The sequence below is a fragment of the Podarcis vaucheri genome (assembly GCF_965113315.1).
Source record: "Podarcis vaucheri genome assembly, chromosome: 1".
Taxonomy (NCBI): Eukaryota; Metazoa; Chordata; class Lepidosauria; order Squamata; family Lacertidae; genus Podarcis; species Podarcis vaucheri.
In genome coordinates this window covers 109,233,332-109,258,244 of record NC_138759.1, presented here as the reverse complement: position 1 = coordinate 109,258,244, position 24,913 = coordinate 109,233,332, and the positions used below count along the sequence as shown (strand labels likewise).

Genomic DNA, 24,913 nt, shown 5'->3' with positions numbered 1-24,913 from the left:
TAATCTAATCAGATCCTAACCAGCCATTTCTTTTTTACAGATGTGTAACAATTATGCCAAGCCAAAAGAGCAACCCATCTAACAAAAACACCTCCGACAGTGACTTTGGTTTGCTTATTATTCTGTACTCAGAACAGCAATAATAATAATAATACTAAACCTTTATTATCACTACACAACCTGTGTGCAGTGAAATTAAACCAGCCCCCCCTCCCCCCATACACTCAGTCTTGTTCGCGCTCTGCGTGCTTGTCGGAAGTCAATTGCACCACAATTGCAAGACGCTGGGCAAGCTGGATTAAAGGCTTGAGAGGTATATAGAAAATCGAGTATAGCGGTATGATAGCAACTAGTAAGCTGCATGATGCAATGAATAGTTTTCGATCACACCTGTAGTCAGATCAAACGTGATTGCTCCCCTCCCTATGTACGCATATGGAAAACAACATGGCCATGTTATCATGTGAAAAATATTGTCCTATATTATCCGGAGATGACAAACCTCCGGCAGGCTTCGCGCTAATTGGGCAGGAAGTTGACCAGGAATGCAATATTTGGCATGTGCGCTAGACTGGGAGACCTTGCATCCTTCTCTCCACACCCCCGGACCCCCCCAGCAACAGGCGTGAAATGGCGAGGTGGGGGCCGGAGAGAGCAAAGAAGGCGACAGCCTGGGGGGGGGGGGAGAATGCTATTCCACCAACGCCTTCCTTGGCCGCGTTGAAAAGGAGGCAGCGGTGACATCACCGCGCTCGCCAACTCTTCTTTCCCCCCCCCGCCTCAGTTTCCGCCTTCCAGTTGGAGGCGTGTCACCAGGCCGCAGGTGAGCCGGCTTTCCAGACACGGAGGCGGCGGGGGCGTGGAATTCGCCCTGCGTCGCGCGCGCACGTGACCTTCGCGGGGCCACAGTGTTGTTGTTGTTGTGCTCCGTCAGCTAGAAGCTCGCGCAGGCTGTAAGAGGAAGACGCGGAGCCCTCGGCGCAGCCGCAAGACAAGAGGTAAGGAATGGGAGAGCGGGCGGGAGAAGGGAGCGGGGCAACCTCCAACCGCCGCCACCGAACGCTCAAGTTTGAAAAGGCGGGCGGGTGGCTGCGCGTGCGGCGTAATGACGGGGAGCAGCGTGGGGGGGGGGGAGCCTGGCGTCGTTTGCGCAGGCGCCGCCTCTTTGATTCCCCTCAGAGCAGTTAGGGGGCGTTAGGCAGGCGTCGCCTCACTCTGGTCTTCTACGCCCCCCACCGCCAGGGAGAGGGGGAGCCGGAGGTTTGCGCCTCAGAGTCTCGGGGAGGGGGCCCCTCTCAAACGGGTGGCTGTTTTGAGCCCTCTCAAAGCCTGGCCAGTCAGGGTCCAGGTGTGTGTGTGGGGGGGTTTTTTTGGAGGGGGGTGGTTCGCGGTAATGTTTCTATTGGGGTCACGCCGCTGACTGATACATATACTGAATATAAAGAAGTTGATTTGAGTATCAGCGCGTCACAGGTGCTCAAGGTTGGTGAGAACAAATAGCCAGTTCGCATAAAGCACGCTTGTTAAGGAGATCAAAATGTAGAATGAAAAAAAAAAACCCCTCATATTCCTGAAATGAGGACACTAGTAAAGCTTTACCACAACCGGCACAAAGTTTTGTCGCTTGAGATTGTGACAAGTGGAAATCATAGGCTGCAGTCCTGGCCCCACTTATTCTCACGGAAATTCAGTAGGATTTCCTTCAGAGTAGATAGGGTTAGGATTTGGCTGTAAAAAAGTTGCACATCAGCACTTAAAACCCGAACAGCAGGTTGAGGGGGAGCAGTCAGTCTTCCCCCACTGTGATGGGATGTGTATTTCTGCTTGAATTGTAATTTATTTCTAAATTTGCATCCATCCATACAAACAAAATATCATATGCACAATATATGGAACTCAGTACTATCTTTTTGTCTTTTTCTCTCCATGGTATATGGAAATAATCTTCCAAAGTTACCTTTAATCTAAGGTTACCCGGGACAGTCCCCGGATTTACAAATCAGTCCCTGGCAAAATCCTATCATCCCTACTGAAGTTGAAGAGTGTCCCTGAATTCACTGAAAAAAATCTTACTGGTAACCTTACTTGAATGTGTTTCAGAGTCTTATCATATATTCCTTACAGTTACAGAAATGGTTTTATGTTTTGTAATAGTAATTTCAAAGCACATGGCTCTTGTAACATAACGGAGGAGGAGGGAGGCTTAGGTGCCATGCAGTGCAATCCTAAGTATGTTTACACAACAGTTAAGTTCTCAGAGTTCCATTTGATTTACCTCCTAGGCTAGCAAGTTTTCTTAGCTTCATAGGACTGGGCTTAAAAAACAACTTTACTCACAGGTAAAGTTCTTTAAATGGTAGGTAGATGTAAATGATTCTATATGGATCATAGCTGAAACACAGTCAGTATTCATGATCAGGTGGTCTGATAAGTACTCATCAGAGTTTGGTATTCTGGTTTTCAAGTTTGATTGGTATTACTGTGCCATCTAAATAATTGTTGATAAATGACTGTACAATTTCATCAGACATACAAGACGTGTGGAACACATGCTGAGTATATGTACAACTGGGTAAGGTACATGAACCATAATTTGTTTTGAATGTTTATGCTATTTTTATTATTCCAGCAAGGCTTCTGTGACTATATTTTAACAACATACCAGAAGAATCCAAGCCAATATTTAAGAATTATTTAAGAAGTGTGTGTACTCCAGCTGCTTAGAGGATTCTATTTATTGTCACAGGTATTGAAGATTAAAGCTGTTCTTTTTGTGCTACTGTTCATTATTTTAGACTCTTTTAAAATAAAAATTGTAGAATTGTGTACAGCCATAACTTCAATTCTACTTGTATCATTCCTGTAAAGTGGCTCAATATTATGCCCACTTCTACAAATACGAAACTGAGAGAAGACCTAGTTATTTTTAGACAGTACCATTTAGGAATGTAAGTGGGAGGGACTCACCTGATTAAACACTCTTTCATACAAAAAAAGGACAGGGGGGACTAGTATGTGAGGAAGAAGGCTGGGTAGGCAAGAATCCTTTTCCTTTGAGTCTAGGTTTTTATGTGGAAGGATTTTGGTGTGGCTGCAGCATTTAATCATGGCACATCTCACTCAGAATGAGAAATTGGCTTGAGGAAGAACAGTTCAGCTTCTGCCAAAAACTATATTATTCATGTTACTGTCTGTTATGGTTGAATTTAATGTAAATAAACATGTCCTTAATGAAGTCTTTAATTACATAATTCCACACTCTTTCAGTGTAAAGGCAATTTATTTTGATGGAGACAAAATTACAGAAAATGGAGGGAGGGGTGGACACAGTCGTTAATTATGTATCATTTCCAGGCTATAAAATAAATAGTCAATACTGATCATATTCACATGCCTAATATGTGTTCCTGACCACAAACATGCAGACTGCTGCAATTTCTGCTCCTTTGTCTGCTTAGAGTGGAATTTTCTGCTATCCCTATACATGATACAAAATGAGGAACACAAGCAAATTCAGTTACCAGCTCTTGAAATTTCATACTCTCAGCAATACGATCTGATCTAGGCAGGTAGTACAGATGCATAACCCAGCAGCCCTTAGATCAGTGTTTCCCAAACTTGGGTCTCCAGCTGTTTTTTTAAAGTTCAATTCCCATCATACCTGATCACTGGTACTGCTAGCTAGGGATGATGGGGGTTGTAGTCCAAAAAAGCTGGAGACCCAAGTTTGGGAAACACTGCCTTAGATAGATCCAGAGTGTGCTTTCCTTCTATTCTGTAATCTCATGGCAACTGGAAGTTGGAGCTGAATTTTTTTTCCTGGAGGGGAAGTAAATTGCTATCAGCTGCTCCTTCTCTGCTTGATAAATGGGACCCAGCTGGTCTTCCTTTTGCTGTGGTGTTCCTCCTTGGAGGCAGGTGGTATCAGCGGCCCATGGATAGGGCAGGAGTGAGTTTCTTTTCGGCACTGCATTCCCAAGAACAAGGGTGTCTTTGCAAATAAATATTCTGCATTGGTGACAGTGTCTACATTTAGGAAATACGATTTATGCTGTGCACCTTTTGGAGTCACATGTTCAAGATTCCTTGGGCTGTAAAATACAATTTTTAAAGTGGTTTGTATCTTCATCTTTTTGAATTTTTTGTAGTAAAGATAAATATTTACCTTCTAATCATAATGTCTGATAATAAAAGGGAACATAATCTAGACATTTATGAATGCTTATAACTTTTTCTTCTTTATTTCAGGTCACTTTATATGACCAAATGGTGAAGTTAATTTGCACCTTGACAGATCATAGTGATGATGTCAACTACTGTGCCTTCTCTTCTTCTTACTTGGCTACATGTTCCCTGGATAAATCTATCCATCTGTATTCTTTAAGCAGTTTTGATGAACTTCCTTACTCACCACTAAGAGGCCACACATATGCTGTTCACTGCTGCTGCTTCTCTCCTTTTGGAAACCTTTTAGCTTCATGTTCTACGGATGGCAACACAGTTCTGTGGGAAACTCAAAATGGACTGAAACTGGCAGTGCTGGAGCACCCCTGTAGGCATCCTGTAAGAATTTGTCGATTTTCCCCTAATTCCACGTTCCTGGTTTCAGGAGCTGCTGATGGAAGTGTAAATCTTTGGAATGTTCAGTCTTTTAAAGTATACCGGTGAGTACGTCAGGCCCCAGTAACTAGAAAAGGAGTAGCTAACCTGTGGCCTTCCAGATGTTGCTGGACTACAACTCTTTTCAGCCACAGCCAGCTTAGGCAATAGTTAGGGATGATGCACACTGTAGTCCAACAACATCTGGAGGGTCAGAGTTGAGTCACCTCTGAACTTGACAGACATCACACAAATTTTACATTCTTAAAGTACTTTTAGATTCCTCTCTGTCTTTGGAGGAAGCCATTAGACTGTATTATACAGTAGTAAAGATGAAGTCGGTATAATTTCTGTTGTTAATAAAAATGGTGATAACTTACTTTCCTTAAATAGCAATTTAGATATCCGCTACCGGAACAATTACAATAAGCATCCCATTGTGTTTATTGATGAGACACTGAAATTCACAGAGCAACAGGTTTTTTTGTTTTTTGTGAGGGCTAGCAGAGCCAGAACTTGGGAAAGTGTTTCTAATTTTTAGCACCAGTTTGATTTAGTTATTATTAATATGTTAGGTGTAAGTTCTGTATAGATCCAAAAACCATCTCGGATTCCTTGGTGTCCCCCTCAGCTGCTTTCATGCTATAGTGTCTTGTAATTTGTTTCTAAATCCACAAGTATCAGTACCTTCTGATGCTTATGGGTCCCATTAAAATATAAATTGCTAGAAATTCTGCATTTTGGAATAATGCATTTATGTAGTTGGCATTTAGCTCGAAACTGTTTTTATTACGCAATTAATATATTAAAGAATGATCAGCTTTCTTCTATAGCTCATGTGATTCAGTGGTCTTGTTTAGATATAATGATAAACCTTGGTTCAGCATTATGAGAACAACCCACAGTAAGCCTCACACTTGCATGCTTCCTCCTTCTCTTCTAATGCATGTCCAAATAAGAATTAGGAAGTTTTCCCTTTTGTTTAATTAACCACAGATTGCTATGTTAGCTGACTCCTTAGTTAGTCTTAGGTATGATTTCTTGAATGAGGACAATTTCAAACCATAGTTTATAAAGTTGGCTTTTCTCATTTAGGCCAGGATTAAACAGTCTAGGGAGCAGACAACATGCTAAACTGGTTGATTTAAAACTGAAGTTGAAGCTTCCAAGGTCCTTCCAGCTGTACCTGAGGAGGAGAGAAGAAAGGTGAAGCAAGCTCAAGGCTAAGCGAAGCTCATTCTTGTAATACTAAATCATAATTTAATGTTGCAGCTAAACACAGCCATACCCTACTGCAAGTAAATAGACAACAGGCAGGTCTTGATATTTCGTAGTTAGATGATTTATCTGTGCCTTTGTAGGTGCATGAGGTGCCAGCAAAATTGCTTTGCATTAGATTGTTTATATTCTCCTTTTCAGAATTGGTTAAATTCATGCTTATCTTACTTTATCAGGCTTGTAATATTTTATGTGATTTGCACTTCCAAAATTCATGATCCTTTATTCTTGTCTTTCAGATCTGGCAGTGTTAAAGATGGCTCTTTGGTAGCCTGTGCATTTGCTCCTGATGCAAGTTTCTTTGTGACTGGATCATCATGTGGAGATTTAACTGTTTGGGATGAGACAATGAAGTGCTTGTATAATGAGAAAGCTCATGATCTTGGAGTCACCTGCTGTGACTTTTCTTCAAAGCTGGCTTCTGGTTAGTTAACTTGCTATTTAAGTAAATCCTTTTAATATATTTTCTCTCCTCCAGCCCTACCTCTCATGCAAATTGGTTTTATCATCGAGGCCTGTAGTACTGATGCTTCAGATTTTCCTCCTTTCTCTTCAGTTGCCCTTTTGCTAGGCATGATAATGGGGGTAGGCAGGAGATGACTGAGAAGCTCTGGAGAACTGGACCATCTAGGCTCTTTGTGAAAGAATGTGATAAGGAGAATTATTTTAAGAATTTACGGAATTTCTCATAGTGCTCAAGTTTAGTGTCATCTATCTCAACATTATGGACGCGGGTGGCGCTGTGGGCTAAAGCCTCAGCGCCTAGGGCTTGCCGATCGAAAGGTCGGCGGTTCGAATCCCCGCGGCGGGGTGCGCTCCCGCTGCTCGGTCCCAGCGCCTGCCCACCTAGCAGTTCGAAAGCACCCCCGGGGGCAAGTAGATAAATAGGTACCGCTTACCAGCGGGAAGGTAAACGGCGTTCCGTGTGCGGCTCTGGCTCGCCAGAGCAGCGTTGTCACGCTGGCCACGTGACCCGGAAGTGTCTTCGGACAGCGCTGGCCCCCGGCCAATAGATGTGAGATGGGCGCACAAACCCCAGAGTCTGTCAAGACTGGCCCGTTCGGGCAGGGGTACCTTTACCTTTACCTTTATCTCAACATTAATGTTGCAGTCCTCTGGTTCCTGGGAGAGCATCCCAGAAGCCAGCGAATCCATTGGATCTCTCTCTGAGGCTGGAGAGAGATGTCTCCCAACAAAGAGAGAGATCAAACACAGCATGTCTCCTCTCAGAATGCAGAGAGTTCAGCAGTCAGTTCCTATTTGGTGTTGCATCTTAGACATTGGGGAGAGTGGGGATGTGAAGAGGAGGCATTTTGAGGGCATGCTAGAAGAACTCTCGATCCCCCAACATGCTTCTGGAACTAGGGACAAATTATACCAGCTCTGTAGCTGGCACAGTTTAGATTCCAATGAGAAGGGAATTGCTTTAAGGGGGCGGGGGAGGAACAGAATAAAAAAGGGGGAAATGCTGCTGCCCTTTCTGCCCTACTGGCATGAGCCCAGCATGGCATAGGAAAGGCGATTCATCATATTTTGTTCTCCCTGCAACCCTATTTTAGATTGCTCTCCCTGATTGCAGTCTTATGTAGGCATGCTTGGGAGTAAGGCCCACTGAACTTACTTCTGAGAGGTGTGTGTTTGTGTTGGAAGGCTGCAACATTGTATACTAGTATATTGAGGTTAAGTGACACAAGAGTACAGAAGCGGCATCTCCTGACACTGGAACCTTTTGTGTACCTTTGTGGTATTAATAACATATTGAAATTCATGATTGCTAGAACCTTTCCTTTATTTTTTTATTTTTTTGAAATACTCTTCTGTAAAAGAATACCATCTGCCATATTTTAAAAAATGCTGCAAGCTGTAGTGCCGTGATAGAACTTGAAGTTAATGCAGGAATAAGTTGACTTGAATCTTGCTTGGTCTTTTTTGTTTTTTAATTGGAATTTTCACCAATGTGTTTTATTTACAAACACTTATTTTAGCCATAACTTTACCTGTATTAAGTGATCCTGAATATACTCATGTTTAAGACTACAGTAAGTGTCATTCTGTGGTTTGGGCAATGTGAGGGGTAGCACAGAGGATTAGGTTAATAAATCAAAGAACCTAGGAAAAGAGAGAGAGAAGAATACAGAGATTTAACTATACTAGAGAACAGGCATAGGCAAACCTGACCCTCCAGACATTTTGAGACTACTATTCCCATCATCCCTGACCACTGGTCCTGTTAGCTAGGGATGATGGGAGTTGAAGTCCCAAAAAAAACATCTGGAGGGCCGAGTTTACCTTTGCCTGATAGAGAGGGTGGGTGATGGAGAAACTCTTCAAGTGTTCATTGTGAGCCAGGCTTTCAGGGATTAGAGTGGATACCAACCTCCTTGGGGCTTTTTAAAAATAAAAATAACAGGTACTGTGCCCAGTCTGTACACAAAAAAGTGTGGTACAATCTGGATTCTCCCTGAATACTCCTTAATACTCAGTGTAAAGTTTAGCTGAAAGGGGACAACACAAAGTTGTGTGTACCCTTTTAGAAGCCTTACAAAAACAAACACTGAGATGAGGCATTGGCATAGAAGAGTGTGGATGTAAGGATGCCTGGTTGCAACATTCTGGAAATCTTAAAGGTTCTGTTTTCTGTAGTGGATGTTACGTAGAACAAAGCAATAGAAAATCATAAACTATATGATGTTTAAGATATTTTAAGGTGAATTCCTTAATCTCCCATCTGATTTGAACCTTGAGAACGCTTCATTAGTTTCTACTTCAATATTCATACTATTACTGTTTAAAAATGTTGGCAGTTTATCATGGGATCTAACATAGAAATTGAAATTACTATAAGTGAAGTTTGCTTATATCCTGTTTTAGATCATATTGAAATGGTGGTAAATTGGTGTAAAGTGGACCCTGTCTAGATTACACCCCTTCCTCCTTCTTGTTGGGAAGACTGGAGACAGTGCTTTTATATAGCAATGAAATGAATCTGCCTGTTCTCAAGGCATTGGATCAGGCTGCTGCCTGACCCAGCTCTGAGCAACTACTTTTGTGTGTGTTGCATAAATTGTGAGGAAAGGAATAAGCCTCCGCTCATCATGTGTTGTAGTCCTAATGCAAATTGCTCCCCTCACCCAGGATTAAATAAAAGTATTATTCGATCTAGTTTGGCCTTTAGTCTCATTGCATCTGTGGGATATACTTCCAGCTAGTTCGCATCAGATTTCAGCTTTGATATTCTGTTATTTTACAAAGGGTTGCTTTTGTCATCATGTAAAGTTTTATAGTTGTTCTTACAATCTAAAATAATGCAAATAGAATTGTTGGCATATTTACCAGTTATTAATTTCATAAATGCAGTGGTTATCAATGTGCTAAAAACATATAAGGTGTTATTCAAGTAAATAAATGCACAAGCAGAATGAGATCTGCTTGTGCAATGGGACTTCCCCCTCTTCCCTGCATGCACACTGTGTACCACCCTCAAATCTGTTCCAGAGAGTTGGAAACCCCAGAACATATCCAGACCCCCAAGTGTTCCTATTTTCCAGGGACAGTCCCGGATTTACATGTCCTGCCTTTCCTTAGGAGGTCCCTATTTTCATCAGAGAAATGCTTGTGGGTATAGAGTTATGCAACCCCCAAGCCAAGCAGATAAGTAACTATGCAATCTTTAGAAGCCCTGTATAGAGAAGTTTTTTTTTAATGTTTAATGTATTATTATGTTTTTATATATGTTGGAAACTGCCCAGAGCGGCTGGGGCAACCCAGTCAGATGGGTGGGATGATGATGATGATAATAATATATTCTTTATTATTTAATAGGACATCCCTCTTTTCATCAGGGAAATGTTGGAGGATATGCATATCTAGGGAGAGGATAAGGGGGGAAAGTTCTATTGTGTGAGTGGAAGTTGCGCAAAATGCTACTTAGAATACAACCCACAAAACTGAACTTGTATTTAAACTTTTGATTCAACGTAATACAAAGATAATTCTTTTATATTATTTTCAATTTAGACAGTTTCCCCATAGTATTTAAATTATGTTAAGTACATATTCTACCCAACTATCTTTCCTAGAAGATGAATATTTTAATTGCTTTAAAATACTATTTGGGAAGCTATAGTAAGTCTGCAGTTGTAATGGCAGTGCAAATCCTGCTCTGCTACTGAAGAGGGAGGGCATTCAACAGAAAGGCATTTATGCTACATGATGTCCCCTAGTTGATCCACAGAAAGCTCTGTAGGCCTAGATATACTACCATCAGGTTTCTGGTGGTGGTGGTGGTAGTGGAGGAGAGGCAGCCTTGGATCTGTGTGATCCAGCATCCACTGACATGCACATGATTGGCATGAAACCATGGTACAGCTCTAGAACTGTAGTTTATTTCCTTCCAATTGGTACCATATCCATTTGACTGTTCTCTAAGTCAGTTAAATGATCTTTATCATGTTTCATTATATTTATTTGAAGACTTGTGTTGTAAATATCTGATTTATTATTTTTATTGTAGCTAAGAATCCCTGTATAATAATAGACAGATTTATTCAAGACAATTTTCTCTTGGAACTCCATTTTCTGTTGATAGGAATTTCTTGCTTTTTGCTTGACGTCTATACAGTCATTATATATATTTTGGCCTTTGATTTTGACAGTGATGCACTCACTAGAGATGTGTTTTTCTCACCTTTTGGGAAAACTACTAAAAGCTATTCTTCATTTTTCCATCTTGGCAGCTACAGCAAATCTTCTCCTTTCCCTGCAGTTGTTTACTAATTGGCTTTTTAGAATTTAATGTGTTCTATAAATAACACTTTCTTCTTTTCATGTCAAATGTGTTGTGGTTCACTTGTGAAACCCTGTTTTGTTTATGGTCAAATATCCTCTGAAAAAAATCAGAAGTGAAGAAAGGGTGGGTTGCAAATTGATTCCAGAAGTGACAAGAAAATCTGCAGAATAGGGCTAGTCACAGCAATTTGAGTACTGATAATGAAAAGTGTGCATAATATAGCCTAAACATCCCAGTTTTAGCTGCTTTCTAATTTGTTTTGAAGCTAAGAGTTATTTCCCATGGGGGATTACTGGAATGAAGCCTGTTTGTATTACAGACTTTCTGAGGAATATTTAAAAATAAACGGTAATCTCTCTCTAGTTGCAACTCTGTATAAATTCCTGGGACATTTTAACCTACAGAGGTGATTCCCATCCCACCACACTGAAACTACTGAGTGGTACCCAACTAAGTTTTACTCAGAAGAGGATCATTGAAATTAATGAACGTGACAAAGGAAGTCTGTTAATTTCAACTGGTCTACTCCGAATCAACCTTAGTTGAATGCCACTCATTGTGTTCTCCAGACCTATTTTTCTACAGTAGCTATAGGGCTATTGCAAAAACCCTTTGCTGTAGGCAGCTCTGCTTTCCTTCCAGGCAATCCTCCCAGTTGATGGCAGTCCTCAGTTGCACTGGCTTCTGTAACTTCAGATTCTCAGAAACTGTAGGAATCATGCATATATAGAACCAAGCCTCATTAAAACCAGAAGTTATTTCTAAGTGACAATGGTTAGGATTGGGCTGAATGACATCTACTTGTTCCTTACCATGTAGTACTGGTATGTCCATTTCTGTGCAGTGTTAATAGTGTATGTGTGGGGGCTGGGAAGTTATATGGGTGAAGTTTCTGAAGATATGCTGAGCCCACATTATTATGGGCAAGCAGTTGGCATGACTTGAATTGGGCACAACAAAGGAACTCTCCATAGTCTCCATACAGATTACCGCCCTTTGCCTCTTCATATACAGTTTTCTAAGAGCATGTTTTTATTTGACTACAGACTTTAGGATCATAGTAATGGTACATATATATAGAAGTTTTAGAACATATTTTTTATTAATACCTAGGAAACATTTTAAAGAAATTCTAATTGTGTATGTCCAATTTACATGTAGACATTTTTTTAAAAAAATGAAATCTTGCTTGCTTTGCTATGTTTCTAATACATTTTAAAATATATATATATATTTAATCAGGTAATAAGCAAGATGTTAACTATTTCCTAATGGCATCTTCTGGTCAGGACAGCACAATTAAGATATGGCTTATTTCACTCGCTGATCATACAGGTATGTATAATAATAATAACAATAATATTAATCTTCTTACACTAAATTGCTAGCTTTCATACTGTTTTGCTTTTAAATTGTTTTCTGCTCAAACAGTAAGAAATATTCAGTTAACAAAAAATATCAGTTTAACATGCTGTGTTATGGGATTTCCATGTTCACTCAAGCGCCAAAATGCTGGGAAATTACTGCTATTAAGAGCCATGCCATTAGGCAACATTGATATGGTACGGTATCCTGTGGTTAGTTCTAGCTTCACCACAGACTTGCATCTCAGTAGCTGACCTGAGTTACAAATTTGTCTGTCTGAGTGGAATAGATGCATGCCATCAATGCAAATGAAGCTAACATTCCTAGTTACAAGTATCCAACTGGCAACCAGTACCATCCACATAGAATGAGAGCATTGGAAGGGACCTTGAAGGAACTCTAGTCCAACTCCCTGCTTAGTGTAGGGTAGCCACAGGTGACTTTGGCTCTGTAATTAGAGTTATGATGGAGGCTACTATACGCACAAAGCAAAAAGGAAAGAAAGGGCACTTCCCAAACAATGGAAAGTCACTTTCTAGTGAACAATGAGTGCCCTAGGAGCAATTGAAGCACTGACTGGGAGTACTTGGATGGAACTGAGGTGTGACTCGGTATCTGAAGCCCTGCTTCTCATTCCAGCAAGTGGAGGGGGAGCAGCCATATTATGCCCCTCTTCAGGAAACAAGCTGGCTTTGGGTTCAGCAGCTCCATTGCTTCCCCCATAATGTCCCATTTGGGAGCCTTACTGTGATTGATTACTACCACACTTTTAGCGGGTACAGCAGGGTCCTCTATGTTGGTGGAGCCCACTCCCCAATTCATCCAGCATGGATTGCAGGTTACAATTCTGGCTGTTTACCTGGAAAAAACCCCAATGCTAAGTATACATTTCCTTAAGTAAAGGGAGTTTCCTTCTACTGTACTCAACACCCTTCCACTGTAGCCACAGCGCTCAGGGCAGCTTACAGTGATATAAAGGTACAAAATAATATCATACACCGAAAGCAGTAAGGAGCAATAAAACAGTAAAACAGGGACAGCAGGTTAAAAACAAGGAGGTCTTTTCTAAAGCTGTGTCTTAATGCTGCACCGTGTACAATGACTGATTGAGTAGCATAATAGTCATTGTTCAGTGCACAATGTCTATTCTGTTGTTTCATATTGTATGAAGATAATTTGAGTCTAAAAAGCTTTCTTCAATATGTTTTCATATACTAAAACAGCTTTTTATATGTTGCATAAACATTAGATTTATAGCATGTGTATAACCATGGTTTACATATAAAAGCTATGCTGAAGAGCATAAATATTGTCATAACACACTGGAAAGCCAGGAAGTTCTTGAAGCAAAGATTTGAATGGCTTTGTGCAATATATTGAAACACATTCTTCTAAACAAAGGATTGTTTGGGTTGTTTCTAATGTAGCTTTGCAGTCTGCCCCATATATCCCATACGTTCCTGCTTTCTTTTCTTCCAGCATACTGAAATGTACTATGCTCTGCAAATATTTGCATATTGTTAATATTCTGATAGCACAATATGATTTTCATACCATAAAACTGGGTGTCTTGTGGCTTTAAAACATGAAGCAATAAAATATTCCACAGTAATTTAGTGAACAGTGTTAGTAGTTTCTAGAATTGCAATGTGGGAGACTATTAAATTTTACTGTTTCAAGACCTTTGATGTGGGCTTTTACAGTGTTTTCCCCTAGAAATAAATATCTGAATATTGTGTATTCCTCAGTCTTTAAACTATGGATACAGTGAAATAAATATTGTTCCAAGCAAAACCACTGTAATAGTAAAACCCACTTGAGTGAATCTTTGTATACTCTGTGATACTGTGCAAACTTGTGAGACCTTAGTCACAAATAATGGCCTTTACAAATTGTCTAGCTACCTTTTTAATGGAAAATGTGAAGTGTTACAGGCATAATAAAGCTCTCGCATGTCTTCTGGATATGTCATATTTCCTTAGGCGATGAACATGCCCCCTCTCTGTGTGTACTAAACCAGCCCTAGAACATGCTAATGTACCTCAGCCATTAATTCTGGATAATTAAATAACATAATTTTTGTTAATGAGGAACCATCATTTTAGGTTCCTGCTAGCATTTCCCCTATGGTGTGGGGTTAGACTGCCAGGCCAGCACATATGTGTGCCTCTATTTGTTCCCCCTGTCCTACTTCATAGGGGTGTCAGGTCCTTTTGGGTGAATGAAATCTGGTATTAAAGTTGGAATAAAAGGCTGCCTTCTTAAAATGTACTGTTTCCTTCCTAGAGGGGAAACTTGTTGCTTGTCCAGGTATGTGGGTCAAGACACAGAACATAGCCAAGCTGTCATAATTTTAAGTAGTTTCATATTTGAAGGCTGGGAGAATGGTAGTATCAAATGACCTTTCCAAATTTTAATTTTAAAATTATGTTCATTTTTGAATGTACAGGCCTTGAACTGAAATGTAAATATACGTTAAAAGGACACACTGCCCCAGTTCTGGCTTGTGCATTTTCCTGCGATGGACAGATTTTAGTCTCTGGGTAAGAATATTTGCTTCATTCTTATGATTCAGTTTTACATTCGTTGTGCTCTGTTTACTTGTTTTCTTTATTTGTGTCTGTAATTATATAGATCCTTCCTATATAATTTAAAATCCATTCCAAATTAATGAAGATGAGCCTATATGTGATGTCTTAATGGCTACAGTATCACTTTATGAAAATGTAGGGGTCTGCATGGAGTCCCTGAGCGCAGTTCATTTTAACATGTGCCACATTTTCAGGACATACACTATTTAAAATAATGGAACTTGCCATTCTCAATGTGTAGCATTTATACTGCCCTCACAACCCATAATGGGCCAATTCCCCTACACTTATTAAAAGGTTTGTAAGCTAAAATATACATACAAATGCCACATTTTTTCTGAAGCTAAAGGCCACATTTGCACGTCACACTTAAAATACGTTGTGTTGGCTGCAGCCAGTCTCAGACTCATGCACTCTCTCTGCCAATCTGCAATTGAAAGGAGGAATTTAGAAGTGGATCCACAGTTGTGGTTAGCAGTAACTTTGCTTACTTTCAACAAGCTATCTTCGAAGTTGACTTGTTTAATGTTAACCATACTGTTAACCACAGTTGGTTGCTCCGGACAACATGGCAAACCACAATGAAACAAAATGAAAAACAAAAAGCTGCTAAACTCGCAGTCATGGGAGTGGGGAGGGCTGTGGCTCTTGCACATCATGCTAAACTGAAATTTAGTGAAACGTGAATTCAGTCGACCTTGCTGCTTGAGCTACATGGGATGATATTTGCCTTAAGCAAATTTTTCGAGCTGTAGGTAGTGGATTCTTTATCAAATCACATCCATTCATGATGAAACATCATTCTCTATGCAGTAGTTCTGCACACGGTGAATTCCTATTATGAGACATTCTGTAGTATATTGAGTTGCTTTTGCCAAAATTTGGAACACAGGCAGATCTTTCACTACTCCTCTTCAACTGAGGATCAGGTCAAAGCTATCCAGAATATAAGGCTAAATGTGAAGTTGAATAGGCAAAAGCATTTGGGAAATGTTGTTGCTTTGTGTAGCAGAGGTGATTATGCTTTGCTGATTATTAGATACTCAGTTGGATCCTTAAGGCATTGGCATTTAGAACAGCTTGTTCCCAACACCGTTCTTATTCTACCAGCCTTTTTTCATTTTCTTGAAGTTTCAAAGGAAGACAGAACTCCATATGTTAGCATAAGGTGAAAAAAACCTGAATCACTGTCTTGAGTACCACAGTGAGTTCTAATATGAGTGCTAGCATTGCAACTTACTGAGTTGGTACACGTAAAAGCTGCATATAAAACTGTTGCTTGTCTCTGTTGCAAGGCAAATGTTGCTGTATTTCATTTACATTTCTCTTACATATACACAATTTAATTTATTTCTTCCTAGATCTGTGGACAAATCAGTAATGATTTTTGAAACTGTAAGTATGTAAGATATTAATCATAATTTTGCAAGAATAGCAATGTAGTAAAGGAATTGTGAGCTTTTTCAGTGATGCAGGACTTCTTGCAATTAGATGGAGGCTTTACTCTTGGAGACAAAACAGGGCATAGGGTTGGACTGTTAACACATTTTTATTATTCATTTTGAGAAGCTAAGCAAACATAATAAAATGTTTAAATTACAGTAATAGCTCACTGCCTTGTTTACATCTTAAAGTCAGCATAGTAAATGGTGCTATTGTGCACCAGCGTATCAACATCTGAAAATTATCAGGATGTAATTTCAGGTTTTTATTTCATAATTTTGTTTGAACCTGAACAATAAATATGCTAAAGGCACTTCTTGTAATAATCTTGACCCAAAGAAATTCAAGTGAGGCACCTGATTTTTTCATGTGCTTTCCATAGAGCTGGGCTCCCAAGTATCTTATAATCCAATCAACACTTGGAAAGATGGAGTTGGAGAAGGAAATACCTCTCCCCCCTTTTTTTTCTTTACTAGTTCACATGTCACATTAAATCATAATTTTAAACTTCTACTGCCTTGCTCTGGACATAACAAGCCACAGTCTTGAGTTATTGTGTTGTCTGACCTTGGGCTCATGGTTTAGAATCAGAATTGGAGAGAAACAAACAATGAGTAGCAATTAAGATTTGGTCTTAATTGGGGAATATTACCCTAGCACCCAGCAATTCAATTATGCTGGGATCTGCTTCACCAGTGCATTCCTTTGCAGAGAATATGGTGGCAAAGCAGATCCCTGCAGCCAGGTGCATTAAACTGGTGAGTGGAGGGTTCAATTCTGCTGGGTGCTGCTTCACTAGCATGTGAAGCAACCACTTTCCCCATAGGCCAACTTTGACAGGTGGGACTACCCATCTATCAGTCACCTGATGCCATCATAGCATCAGGTGATTGACAAATGGGAGACCGCCTATCAAAGTTGATCTCTGTGGGTTAGAGGAAGATAAAAAATTGGCTTGCCTGGTCAAAAACGTTCCCCACACTTGTTTAGGAGGGTATGTTCATTAGTCTGTTACAAAAATAATGTTGGCATATGTAGCAACTTAGACTCACAGATTTATTGTGCCATAAACCTTTATGGTTAAAAAATATGTGAAGGCATCACTTAGGGAGGTATATGTCCTATGTTTCTTTTGGGAACTGAATCTTGTGACTTCTGAAAATACTGCTTAGAGATACTATTGTTATTACGAGGAAGGTAATTATTATAAAACAATGTTAGATATGTTTGTGAAGGGTAGCATCTAGTGGCCAAGTATGCTAACCACAAGGTCTTTATTCTGTAGCATAATTCTATTAATGTACCAGTTCCTGCTTTTTCTCATGTGTGGCTTAATTCTAGATAAATAATCTTCAGTGATAAAATAAAATAAAATGTTAAATGATCAGTTCATTTGTAATATTAAGTGGTAGAATTCTTAAGTGGGAAAATGAGGGATGTCTTTGCATTTATAAAAAAATTTCTTCTGCCACAGCTAATGATTCTATTGTAATTCCAGGAAATTTTTTCAAACTACCTTAGTTTGTCCTTAGTTGTAAACATCTGTAAATACATTCCTTACATCTGTCCTTTTTGGATTGTGAAACTTGCAGTAGACATTTTCCAGTAGAAATTTAGATTATTGGTTATAGTTGTATTTTTGTTTGTCTTAACATACACAATATTTTGTTGTTGGCAGAACACTGGGAACATCTTACACATTTTGACTCAGCATACCAGGTAGGATATTAGCGTAACAGTTTTCATTATATTAGTCAAGGTGAATAGTTAAAATTGTGGAGGGAGGAATGTTAAGGTATATGGAATTGTACATACAGTTGATTTGAATATGTTATTATTGATTATGTATACCCAATGTATCAGCTGCCTGGGAGGGGGAGGGTTTCACTGTTTGTTTCACTGTTTGTTGTTTTGGTGGTTGGTAAAAATGTTTTTTTTAAAAATGTGATATGTAAAATGTGAAGTGTATCTAACAAGCTACTTTTATTTCTAGATATGTTACAACTTGTGCCTTTGCACCAGATATGCCACTGTTTGCTACGGGGTCAATGGATAAATCTGTGAACATCTGGCAGTTTGAACCAAATCAACATCTGAAAGGTTAGTAAAGGAATGCTTTTGTCGTGTGCTTTATAAACTTTACATCACCATTTGTTTAGATACAATCTATATGAAATGTAAATAAACTTATATTGAGTCTGATAATTGGTCCATCTTGACTAGACTACTTTGGCTGGCAATGGCTTTCCAAAGTCACAAGACAGGTCTTTTCCATGGTGCTGAAGTCCAAGAAATGTAGACTGCAGAAAATCCTTATAAATGTTAAATAAATTGCCAGTGCAATTCAAGTATAACTGTAATGCGTTATATGTAGGGCTGCCTCTGAAGGAGGTTTGGAAACTTCAGCTAGTGCAGAATTCAGCGGTCAGGTTGCTCCTCGGAGCAAGACAGTTTGAGCATATTACACTGATCCTGGTTCAACTCCACTGGCTATCAGTTAGTTTCTGGGCCCAATTCAAAGTGCTGGTTTTGACCTATAAAGCCTTAGATGGCTGAGGACCACAATACCTCAAGGAGCACCTCTTTCCATATGAACCTACCCAAACCCTGCAATCATCTTCTGAGGCCCTTCCTCATGTGCCTCCTCAAGAGGTCCGGAGGGTGGCAACACAAGACCGGGCCTTTTCTGCAGCGGCTCCCCGTCTGGGGAATGCTCTCCCCAGGGAAGTTCGCCTGGCGCCTTCATTATACACCTTTAGGCGCTAGGCAGAAACGTTCCTTTTTAACCAGGCCTTTGGTTGATTTGATTGACATCCTATGCCCTTTTAAAATAAAGCAGCATTTGTCTTCTAGCAAGTCAAGGACACTATGTAATACTTTCTAAAACTTGTAAATGTACACTGAGAGTCAAGGTTTAGAGCAACGTTTAAAGGCTGGGCTGTTTCACCTGAAATATGTTCTTCTTGTATAAAATCTTCCTTTGATTTGCTCCAGAAAGGTCAGCAATAGAGGAGCCAAAGATATTTGCAGAGAGTTGGTCAGAAGAAGAGGTTTCATCTTGGCTATGCACACATGGCTTACAAGACGTAGTTGAGATTTTCAAAAGGAACAACATTGATGGGAAAGAACTTCTTAATCTTACAAAAGAGAGCTTGGCTGATGATTTAAAAATTGGTAAGACTGTTAAGATAAATATTTGTTAATACTTTTAGGATTTTTGTGCTAGCCTTCCCCAACATAGTGCCCTGCAGATGCTGTTGGACTCTCAGGGCTAGTAGTCAGGGATGGTGGGAGTTTCCAAAATATCTGGGTGGGAACCAGGTTGGTTAATGCTGTTTGTTCATCTTGTGAATATCACTCTTGAAAAATTATTTGGCAGTACTAGAGATATATTTTCACACTACTGCATTTGGTGTTTTCCTGTTACTAACGATAACTATAATTTCATGTTAACATGAGATCTCAAAAAAGAGAATTTCCCCCCCTCCTCTCTTTAAAAAATATGCCAACGAATCAATCTTGCACAATAACTCTGTGCTGTGCTATCCACGTGGGGTTATTTTAATAAGTAAATTTGTACTGCAGTAGTGGTTTGACTCTCTTAAGCCCAAGTACACCAATTCACAGCCCACTTCATACGTTTAGTGCTTTCTGTAAAAAGAGGCAGAGCTATCTGGCTCTGCTCTTCCTTTCATCCAGCGGTTCTCAACCTGTGGGTCCCCAGATGTTGTTGGACTACAACTCCCATCATCCCTGAGCTCTGGCCTTGCTAGCTAGGGGTAATGGGAGCTGTAGTACAACATCTGGGGACCCACAGGTTGAGAAAGGCTGCTGTAGTCAATACAGGCAACTACTGTTTTAGGTGTGTTCAATGCATGTGCTCATTGCCACAACCTGGAAATGGCCAGAAAAGGGAACGAGGGAGGCTTACATGTGCTCCACTGATGTGCGTGTGGGTCGGGAACGCAACCCCTGCACAAAACAGTTGTTGCCTGGTTTCCGGTGGCTCTGTTGTTCTTGAAATGACCATATAAACTGACCTTATCCAGGCTGTAGTATTAGAAACTGATTCAAATAAATGAGTACAGAGCTCACAGTCAGGAGGCTTTTAGCTTCTTCATGAATGTAGGAGTTCATTCCCTCTATTACCTTTTTCCGAGTCAACGTAAATAGTTTTGCTTTAAATGGCCTACCACTAAGTGAGATTGTCTGAAGAACTAGGAATTTTTTCCCTTTCCCTAATTTCATGTGAGTGGCAAGGAGTGGGGTGGTGATGGGAGAAACCAAGGGCAAGGTGGGGTAGCAGAAAGAGAGGAAAGGAGGTGCAGTGGTACCTCGAGTTACAAACTCCTCAGGTTACAAACTCTGCTAACCTGGAAGAGTTACCTCGAGTTGAGAACCAGGATGAGAATGAAAATCGTGTGCTGGCAGCGCAGCGGCAGCAAGAGGCCCCATTAACAACACCTCTAGTTAAGAACAGTTTCAGGTTAAGAACGGACCTCTGGAACGAATTAAGTTAGTAACTAGAGGTACCACTGTAGTAGAAAAGGAATGGCCCCACCTTTATGGCTCCAACCCTGCATATTTTCAGCTTTGGTCTTGCCCACTGCCATCATGCAGACTCCCATCAGATTATCACCAAGGGAGTATGGCTATTTACAAGGGGAGAGGAGAATGTTTTCCACTCATCTTAGAAGAATGGAATATATATTTTGAGGACCATTCCTCATATACACACACTGAGTTCAACATGGTTTGCATATGCAGCAGTGAGCTACAGCTGAATGCATGTTTGTAGTATTAGATCTGTATTTGCAAACACCCTTTTGTCTCTAGAGTGTTCAAGGAACATTCTCCAGTCTTGTGGCCCTTAAGTTTCATCTTACTCTGCAGCATATGATTTGTTTTGCTTGCTTGTATAACCTGTTTTGAATTGGGTTCCTTTGCCATATTCCACTGTTCTTTCATTTTCACTCTTTAAGTTTTATGAAGTAGATTAAATTATGCGTGGAGAATTATGCCATAGGGTACAGCCTTCCTCAACCTGTTGTCCTCCACATATTGTTGGACAACAACTTCCATTGGCCCCAACAGCAAGGGACAGCTAGATGGGACAGGGGATGGGCCTATATGATTGCAAGTTGCTTTCACTTCTACTGTGCCGTGAACATGAGGGTGGTGGCACAAGTTACCAGACTGTTCTAATGTGCCCTTTTCTTCAGTGCTATAAATGTATGTGTGTATATAGCCTTTCAATGGTCTTGCTTATCTCTCTGGTTTTTGCTCTGCCTAGTAGTGGTGTCACAGCACAGCCACTGCCTGAGTGGGAAGCACAAAGCTGTTTGAATGAATGATCTCATTAGCCTTTAAAATTCACTATTAATCCTTACCTTCTTTCTGTATGTCACCCAAAAGTTGGAACCCATAACATATTACATGCTGTGTCAAACTTTTTTTAAGAAGTGGAAGAGGAATTGCTTCTGTGTGCATTTATTTATTCAAGGAGGCCAAAAGTTTCCAAGCTTATCAGTTGAAACTAATAAGATAATGCTGATAGTTGGCTTCTATGAAAATTAAAAGCAGTGAGACTGAAGATGAAGTCCCTAGCTGGGCTGACCTCTAGCGTACACACTACCACTGTGGAAAAATCAACATAATAGCTTGTTGCCTGAGTACTAGGACTTTTAATGACACCACTGAGAACTAATTATAAGCTACAAATAAGAAAATAATAGAAGATGTGGCAGAGCATGTCATAATGAGACGAGTTATGTGATGTACTGGATAAACAAAATTTAAAATATTTTAGTTAGCAGAACTCACTGTCCTCCATAATTCATAAAATATTAACATAATAAGACAATAGCAGATATTACTTAATGGACTTTCCCATAATGTGATAAATACAATGTAGAATATACCACAGGAAGATACAGATATGTGTGTGTGTTGGGAATGGTGTTCTGCCCAACCAGATGCTTAATGAAGTATCCAATTATTTAAGTTCTACCCCACATGAAAAAGCTATTGTTATAGTGTAAATTATTTGTTTTAAATCACATATATGCCACCTTCCACATAAATGATTCCAAAGTGGTTTACAAAACAACAATATAATATAGACTGCCATAAGCATTAGGCAGTCTCCTCTGTGGACTCTAGTGGTGTTTGGAAATTAGCAGAGTTGTGCAGACCAGCTGCCTCCTGGCTTCATGGTAGAACAGGACACATCCTGCTGTCTCGGGTGCTCCCTGAGCTCATCTAATGACAAGATGCTGTGGAGAAACTAAAAGCTAAAATTCACGTGTGGTCTAACCTGCCTAGAAGGTGCACCATTTTAGCTTAGTTAACTTTATTTATAAGAAAAAGTATATACCGCTTGTAAGGAAACCTCTAAGTGGTTTACAAAAATATTAAGCATTAAATATCTGTTTTAAACTATTTAACAAGAATTCTAAAGATGTTAAAAGATTCTTAAAATCAACAGTATATAGAGATAAAACATGTGTAACTTCTACATGTTTGGCTGGGCTCGTCCTGTTACATTAGTTTTTTCTTTCTTAATTGAAAAGGTGACCAGCAGATGGTTTACATAGCATTTCATTAGTCTGTTTGATTGTTTTTGACACTTCTTTGGAACAATTTTTTATTACCATGCAAATAGAACCAGCCTCTCTTCTAAGCTAATTGCCATGTAACTACATAAACATTAGTTAAATTAGGACAGCAAAAGCCATGGAAATGAAGTACAGGATTTTCACATTCATTCAAATTCAATGTGGTTACACATTAGAAATAAGGAAAGGTATGTTAATGCACCCACCAGCCACTATCTCTACCTCCTTCTACCTGTTATTTTCTTTCTTTCTAAAACATCACTAGAATATCAGTTCCTGTACAAACATAGTTAATGAGTCCAGCTGTTCTTCTTTTGCACATGTGAAGGAGAATCCACATAGAAGGTAATAAAAGGTTCAAATAATAATGATTGTGGTGGGGCATCTAAGCAGTTTGGGAGTTCGTTAATAGTTTCCTCACTGAATTCTGAGCATTGCTAATGAGTTGTAATGACAACTTTGAAACAGTCTTGTTTTTTATTTGCTTGAATACGTTTATGCTGCCGAAGTTGACTGCAATGTGATTTAAAAGGCTCTCCTGTCTGGTTCTTCACTGGATGATATTGGTTGAAAATAGTGTTATGTTGCTGCAGTATCTACATTCACTCTTACAATATTTCAGCAATAAATCATCTGGGGGGGTGTCTTATTTTCCATCTGCAAGTAGGCTTTTAGTCTTTGCAGTTACATTATTCCCCTACAATTAATTTATGGGAACATGAGGTGCATCAGAGAATGACAGAAAAAGAGAAGGGGCAATGTGTGCCCAGGTATCACAATTGGTACATTTAGACTTTTTCAGTGTTACAGAAAAAGAAGAGATGAACTTATACCAGAAGTGCTCCATGACATTTGTGGAAAGAACACTTACAATTTGAATTGTAATACAATAAAATACAATTAAAAGCCTACAGCATCTAGCACAGTGCATTACAATTGCTATGACAGGCAGGAAAATAATTAAATTGTTCACCAGTGATTTTAAAGTGATCCAGGGGGCGAAAAGTTTGAGAACCCATTGCTTTATGCAATATATGCATAAGATAAGCATTTTCAAGTTTGATTGTGGCACCAAGAAGACTCTAAAGTGGTCATTATTGTGAATTCCTTTCCAGAATCGCTAGGTCTTCGCAGTAAAGTATTGCGTAACATTGAGGAGCTGAGGACTGAAATGAAAACTGCCAGTTTGGGTATCCCTGATGAATTCCTATGTCCCATAACAAGGGAGCTTATGAGAGAGCCAGTCATTGCTGCAGGTAGGTGTGATGAAAGTGATTTATATGTTTTTATTATTTCAGTTCAGATAAAAAGGCTCAGGTATTAATAATTTATCTTTATGATATAAAACTACTCAGGAAACTTTTAGTGCTCAATATTTTTATAGCATTGCCCCAAGCAGCAAGGGAAACCTTTCCTCTGGTAAATACAGCAAAGTCTTGCATGCAGGCTCTTTCTGGCTTTGTATAGTCCCTGTGCCCAAGAATGCCATTTTATCTACACCGTCTAGTGGAGTTGTTCAGATGGTCAACAGCTTGCTGGATACAGACATGTCACAGGGACACTGCCATTTTGTCTGTTTTTGCCATCTACTTTCCAGACAAAATGGCAGCCCCAATGAGTTATGTTTAGTTTTGCAACTAAACATTTATGATGATATGCTGATATACAACAAGGCGTATCTTAAAATGTTTCAGAGAATTCATTGCTGTGAAGTTTATAGTAACAAAACAATTGTAGAGCTGCATGTGAAATTGAAAAGAGGAATAATGTGCTCAAATTTTCTAAGTGCCACTACAAGTCCCTACAGAACACAATTGCTCTCATTTGAATGGCTATCATATAACGATATTTGGGGATAATGGGACAGAAAATAAGACATTTACTCTTCTGCTACAAAGTCTAGTTCAAACACTTCAGCTGCGTTCCCATACCCACTTGCTTTGGAGTGTAATTGAGCCCAACTGGACTTGCTTCTGAGTTGACCTATAGAGAATTGCACTATAGTGAGTGCATATGCTGGATTCTTGTGCTGCTGTAAGGTTGCAATTTGATCACTGGTAGATCTCGATGGCTGAAAGAGGTTGTTAGTAATATACAGTGGTACTTCGGGCTACAGATGCTTCAGGTCATAGCTACTTCTGGGGAGCAAAATTAGCTACTGTAAGTGCTTCAGAGCAGTATATTTCATGGTATCTTGCAATGTTTTATGAATTACCACTTTGCTCTCAGCT

General features: G+C 39.7%; 1 protein-coding gene across 8 annotated transcripts in view; it reads left to right on the top strand.

The window, feature by feature from the left end:
* The first annotated feature begins 470 nt into the window (after positions 1 to 470).
* WDSUB1 (WD repeat, sterile alpha motif and U-box domain containing 1) overlaps positions 471 to 24,913 on the top strand; it is a 49,796-nt gene continuing 25,353 nt past the window's right edge. For 3 of the 8 annotated variants that reach the window (XM_082198683.1, XM_082198680.1, XM_082198684.1), the window contains exons 1-11: positions 472 to 998; positions 2,630 to 2,746; positions 4,249 to 4,664; positions 6,117 to 6,301; positions 11,909 to 12,001; positions 14,481 to 14,574; positions 15,984 to 16,017; positions 17,744 to 17,784; positions 18,059 to 18,165; positions 19,060 to 19,239; positions 23,798 to 23,938. In XM_082198683.1, coding sequence (XP_082054809.1) covers positions 4,267 to 4,664; positions 6,117 to 6,301; positions 11,909 to 12,001; positions 14,481 to 14,574; positions 15,984 to 16,017; positions 17,744 to 17,784; positions 18,059 to 18,165; positions 19,060 to 19,239; positions 23,798 to 23,938 — 1,273 coding nt within the window. In that variant the 5' untranslated portion in view covers positions 472 to 998; positions 2,630 to 2,746; positions 4,249 to 4,266. The other 5 variants (XM_082198679.1, XM_082198682.1, XM_082198681.1 and 2 more) reach the window with 5 other exon arrangements.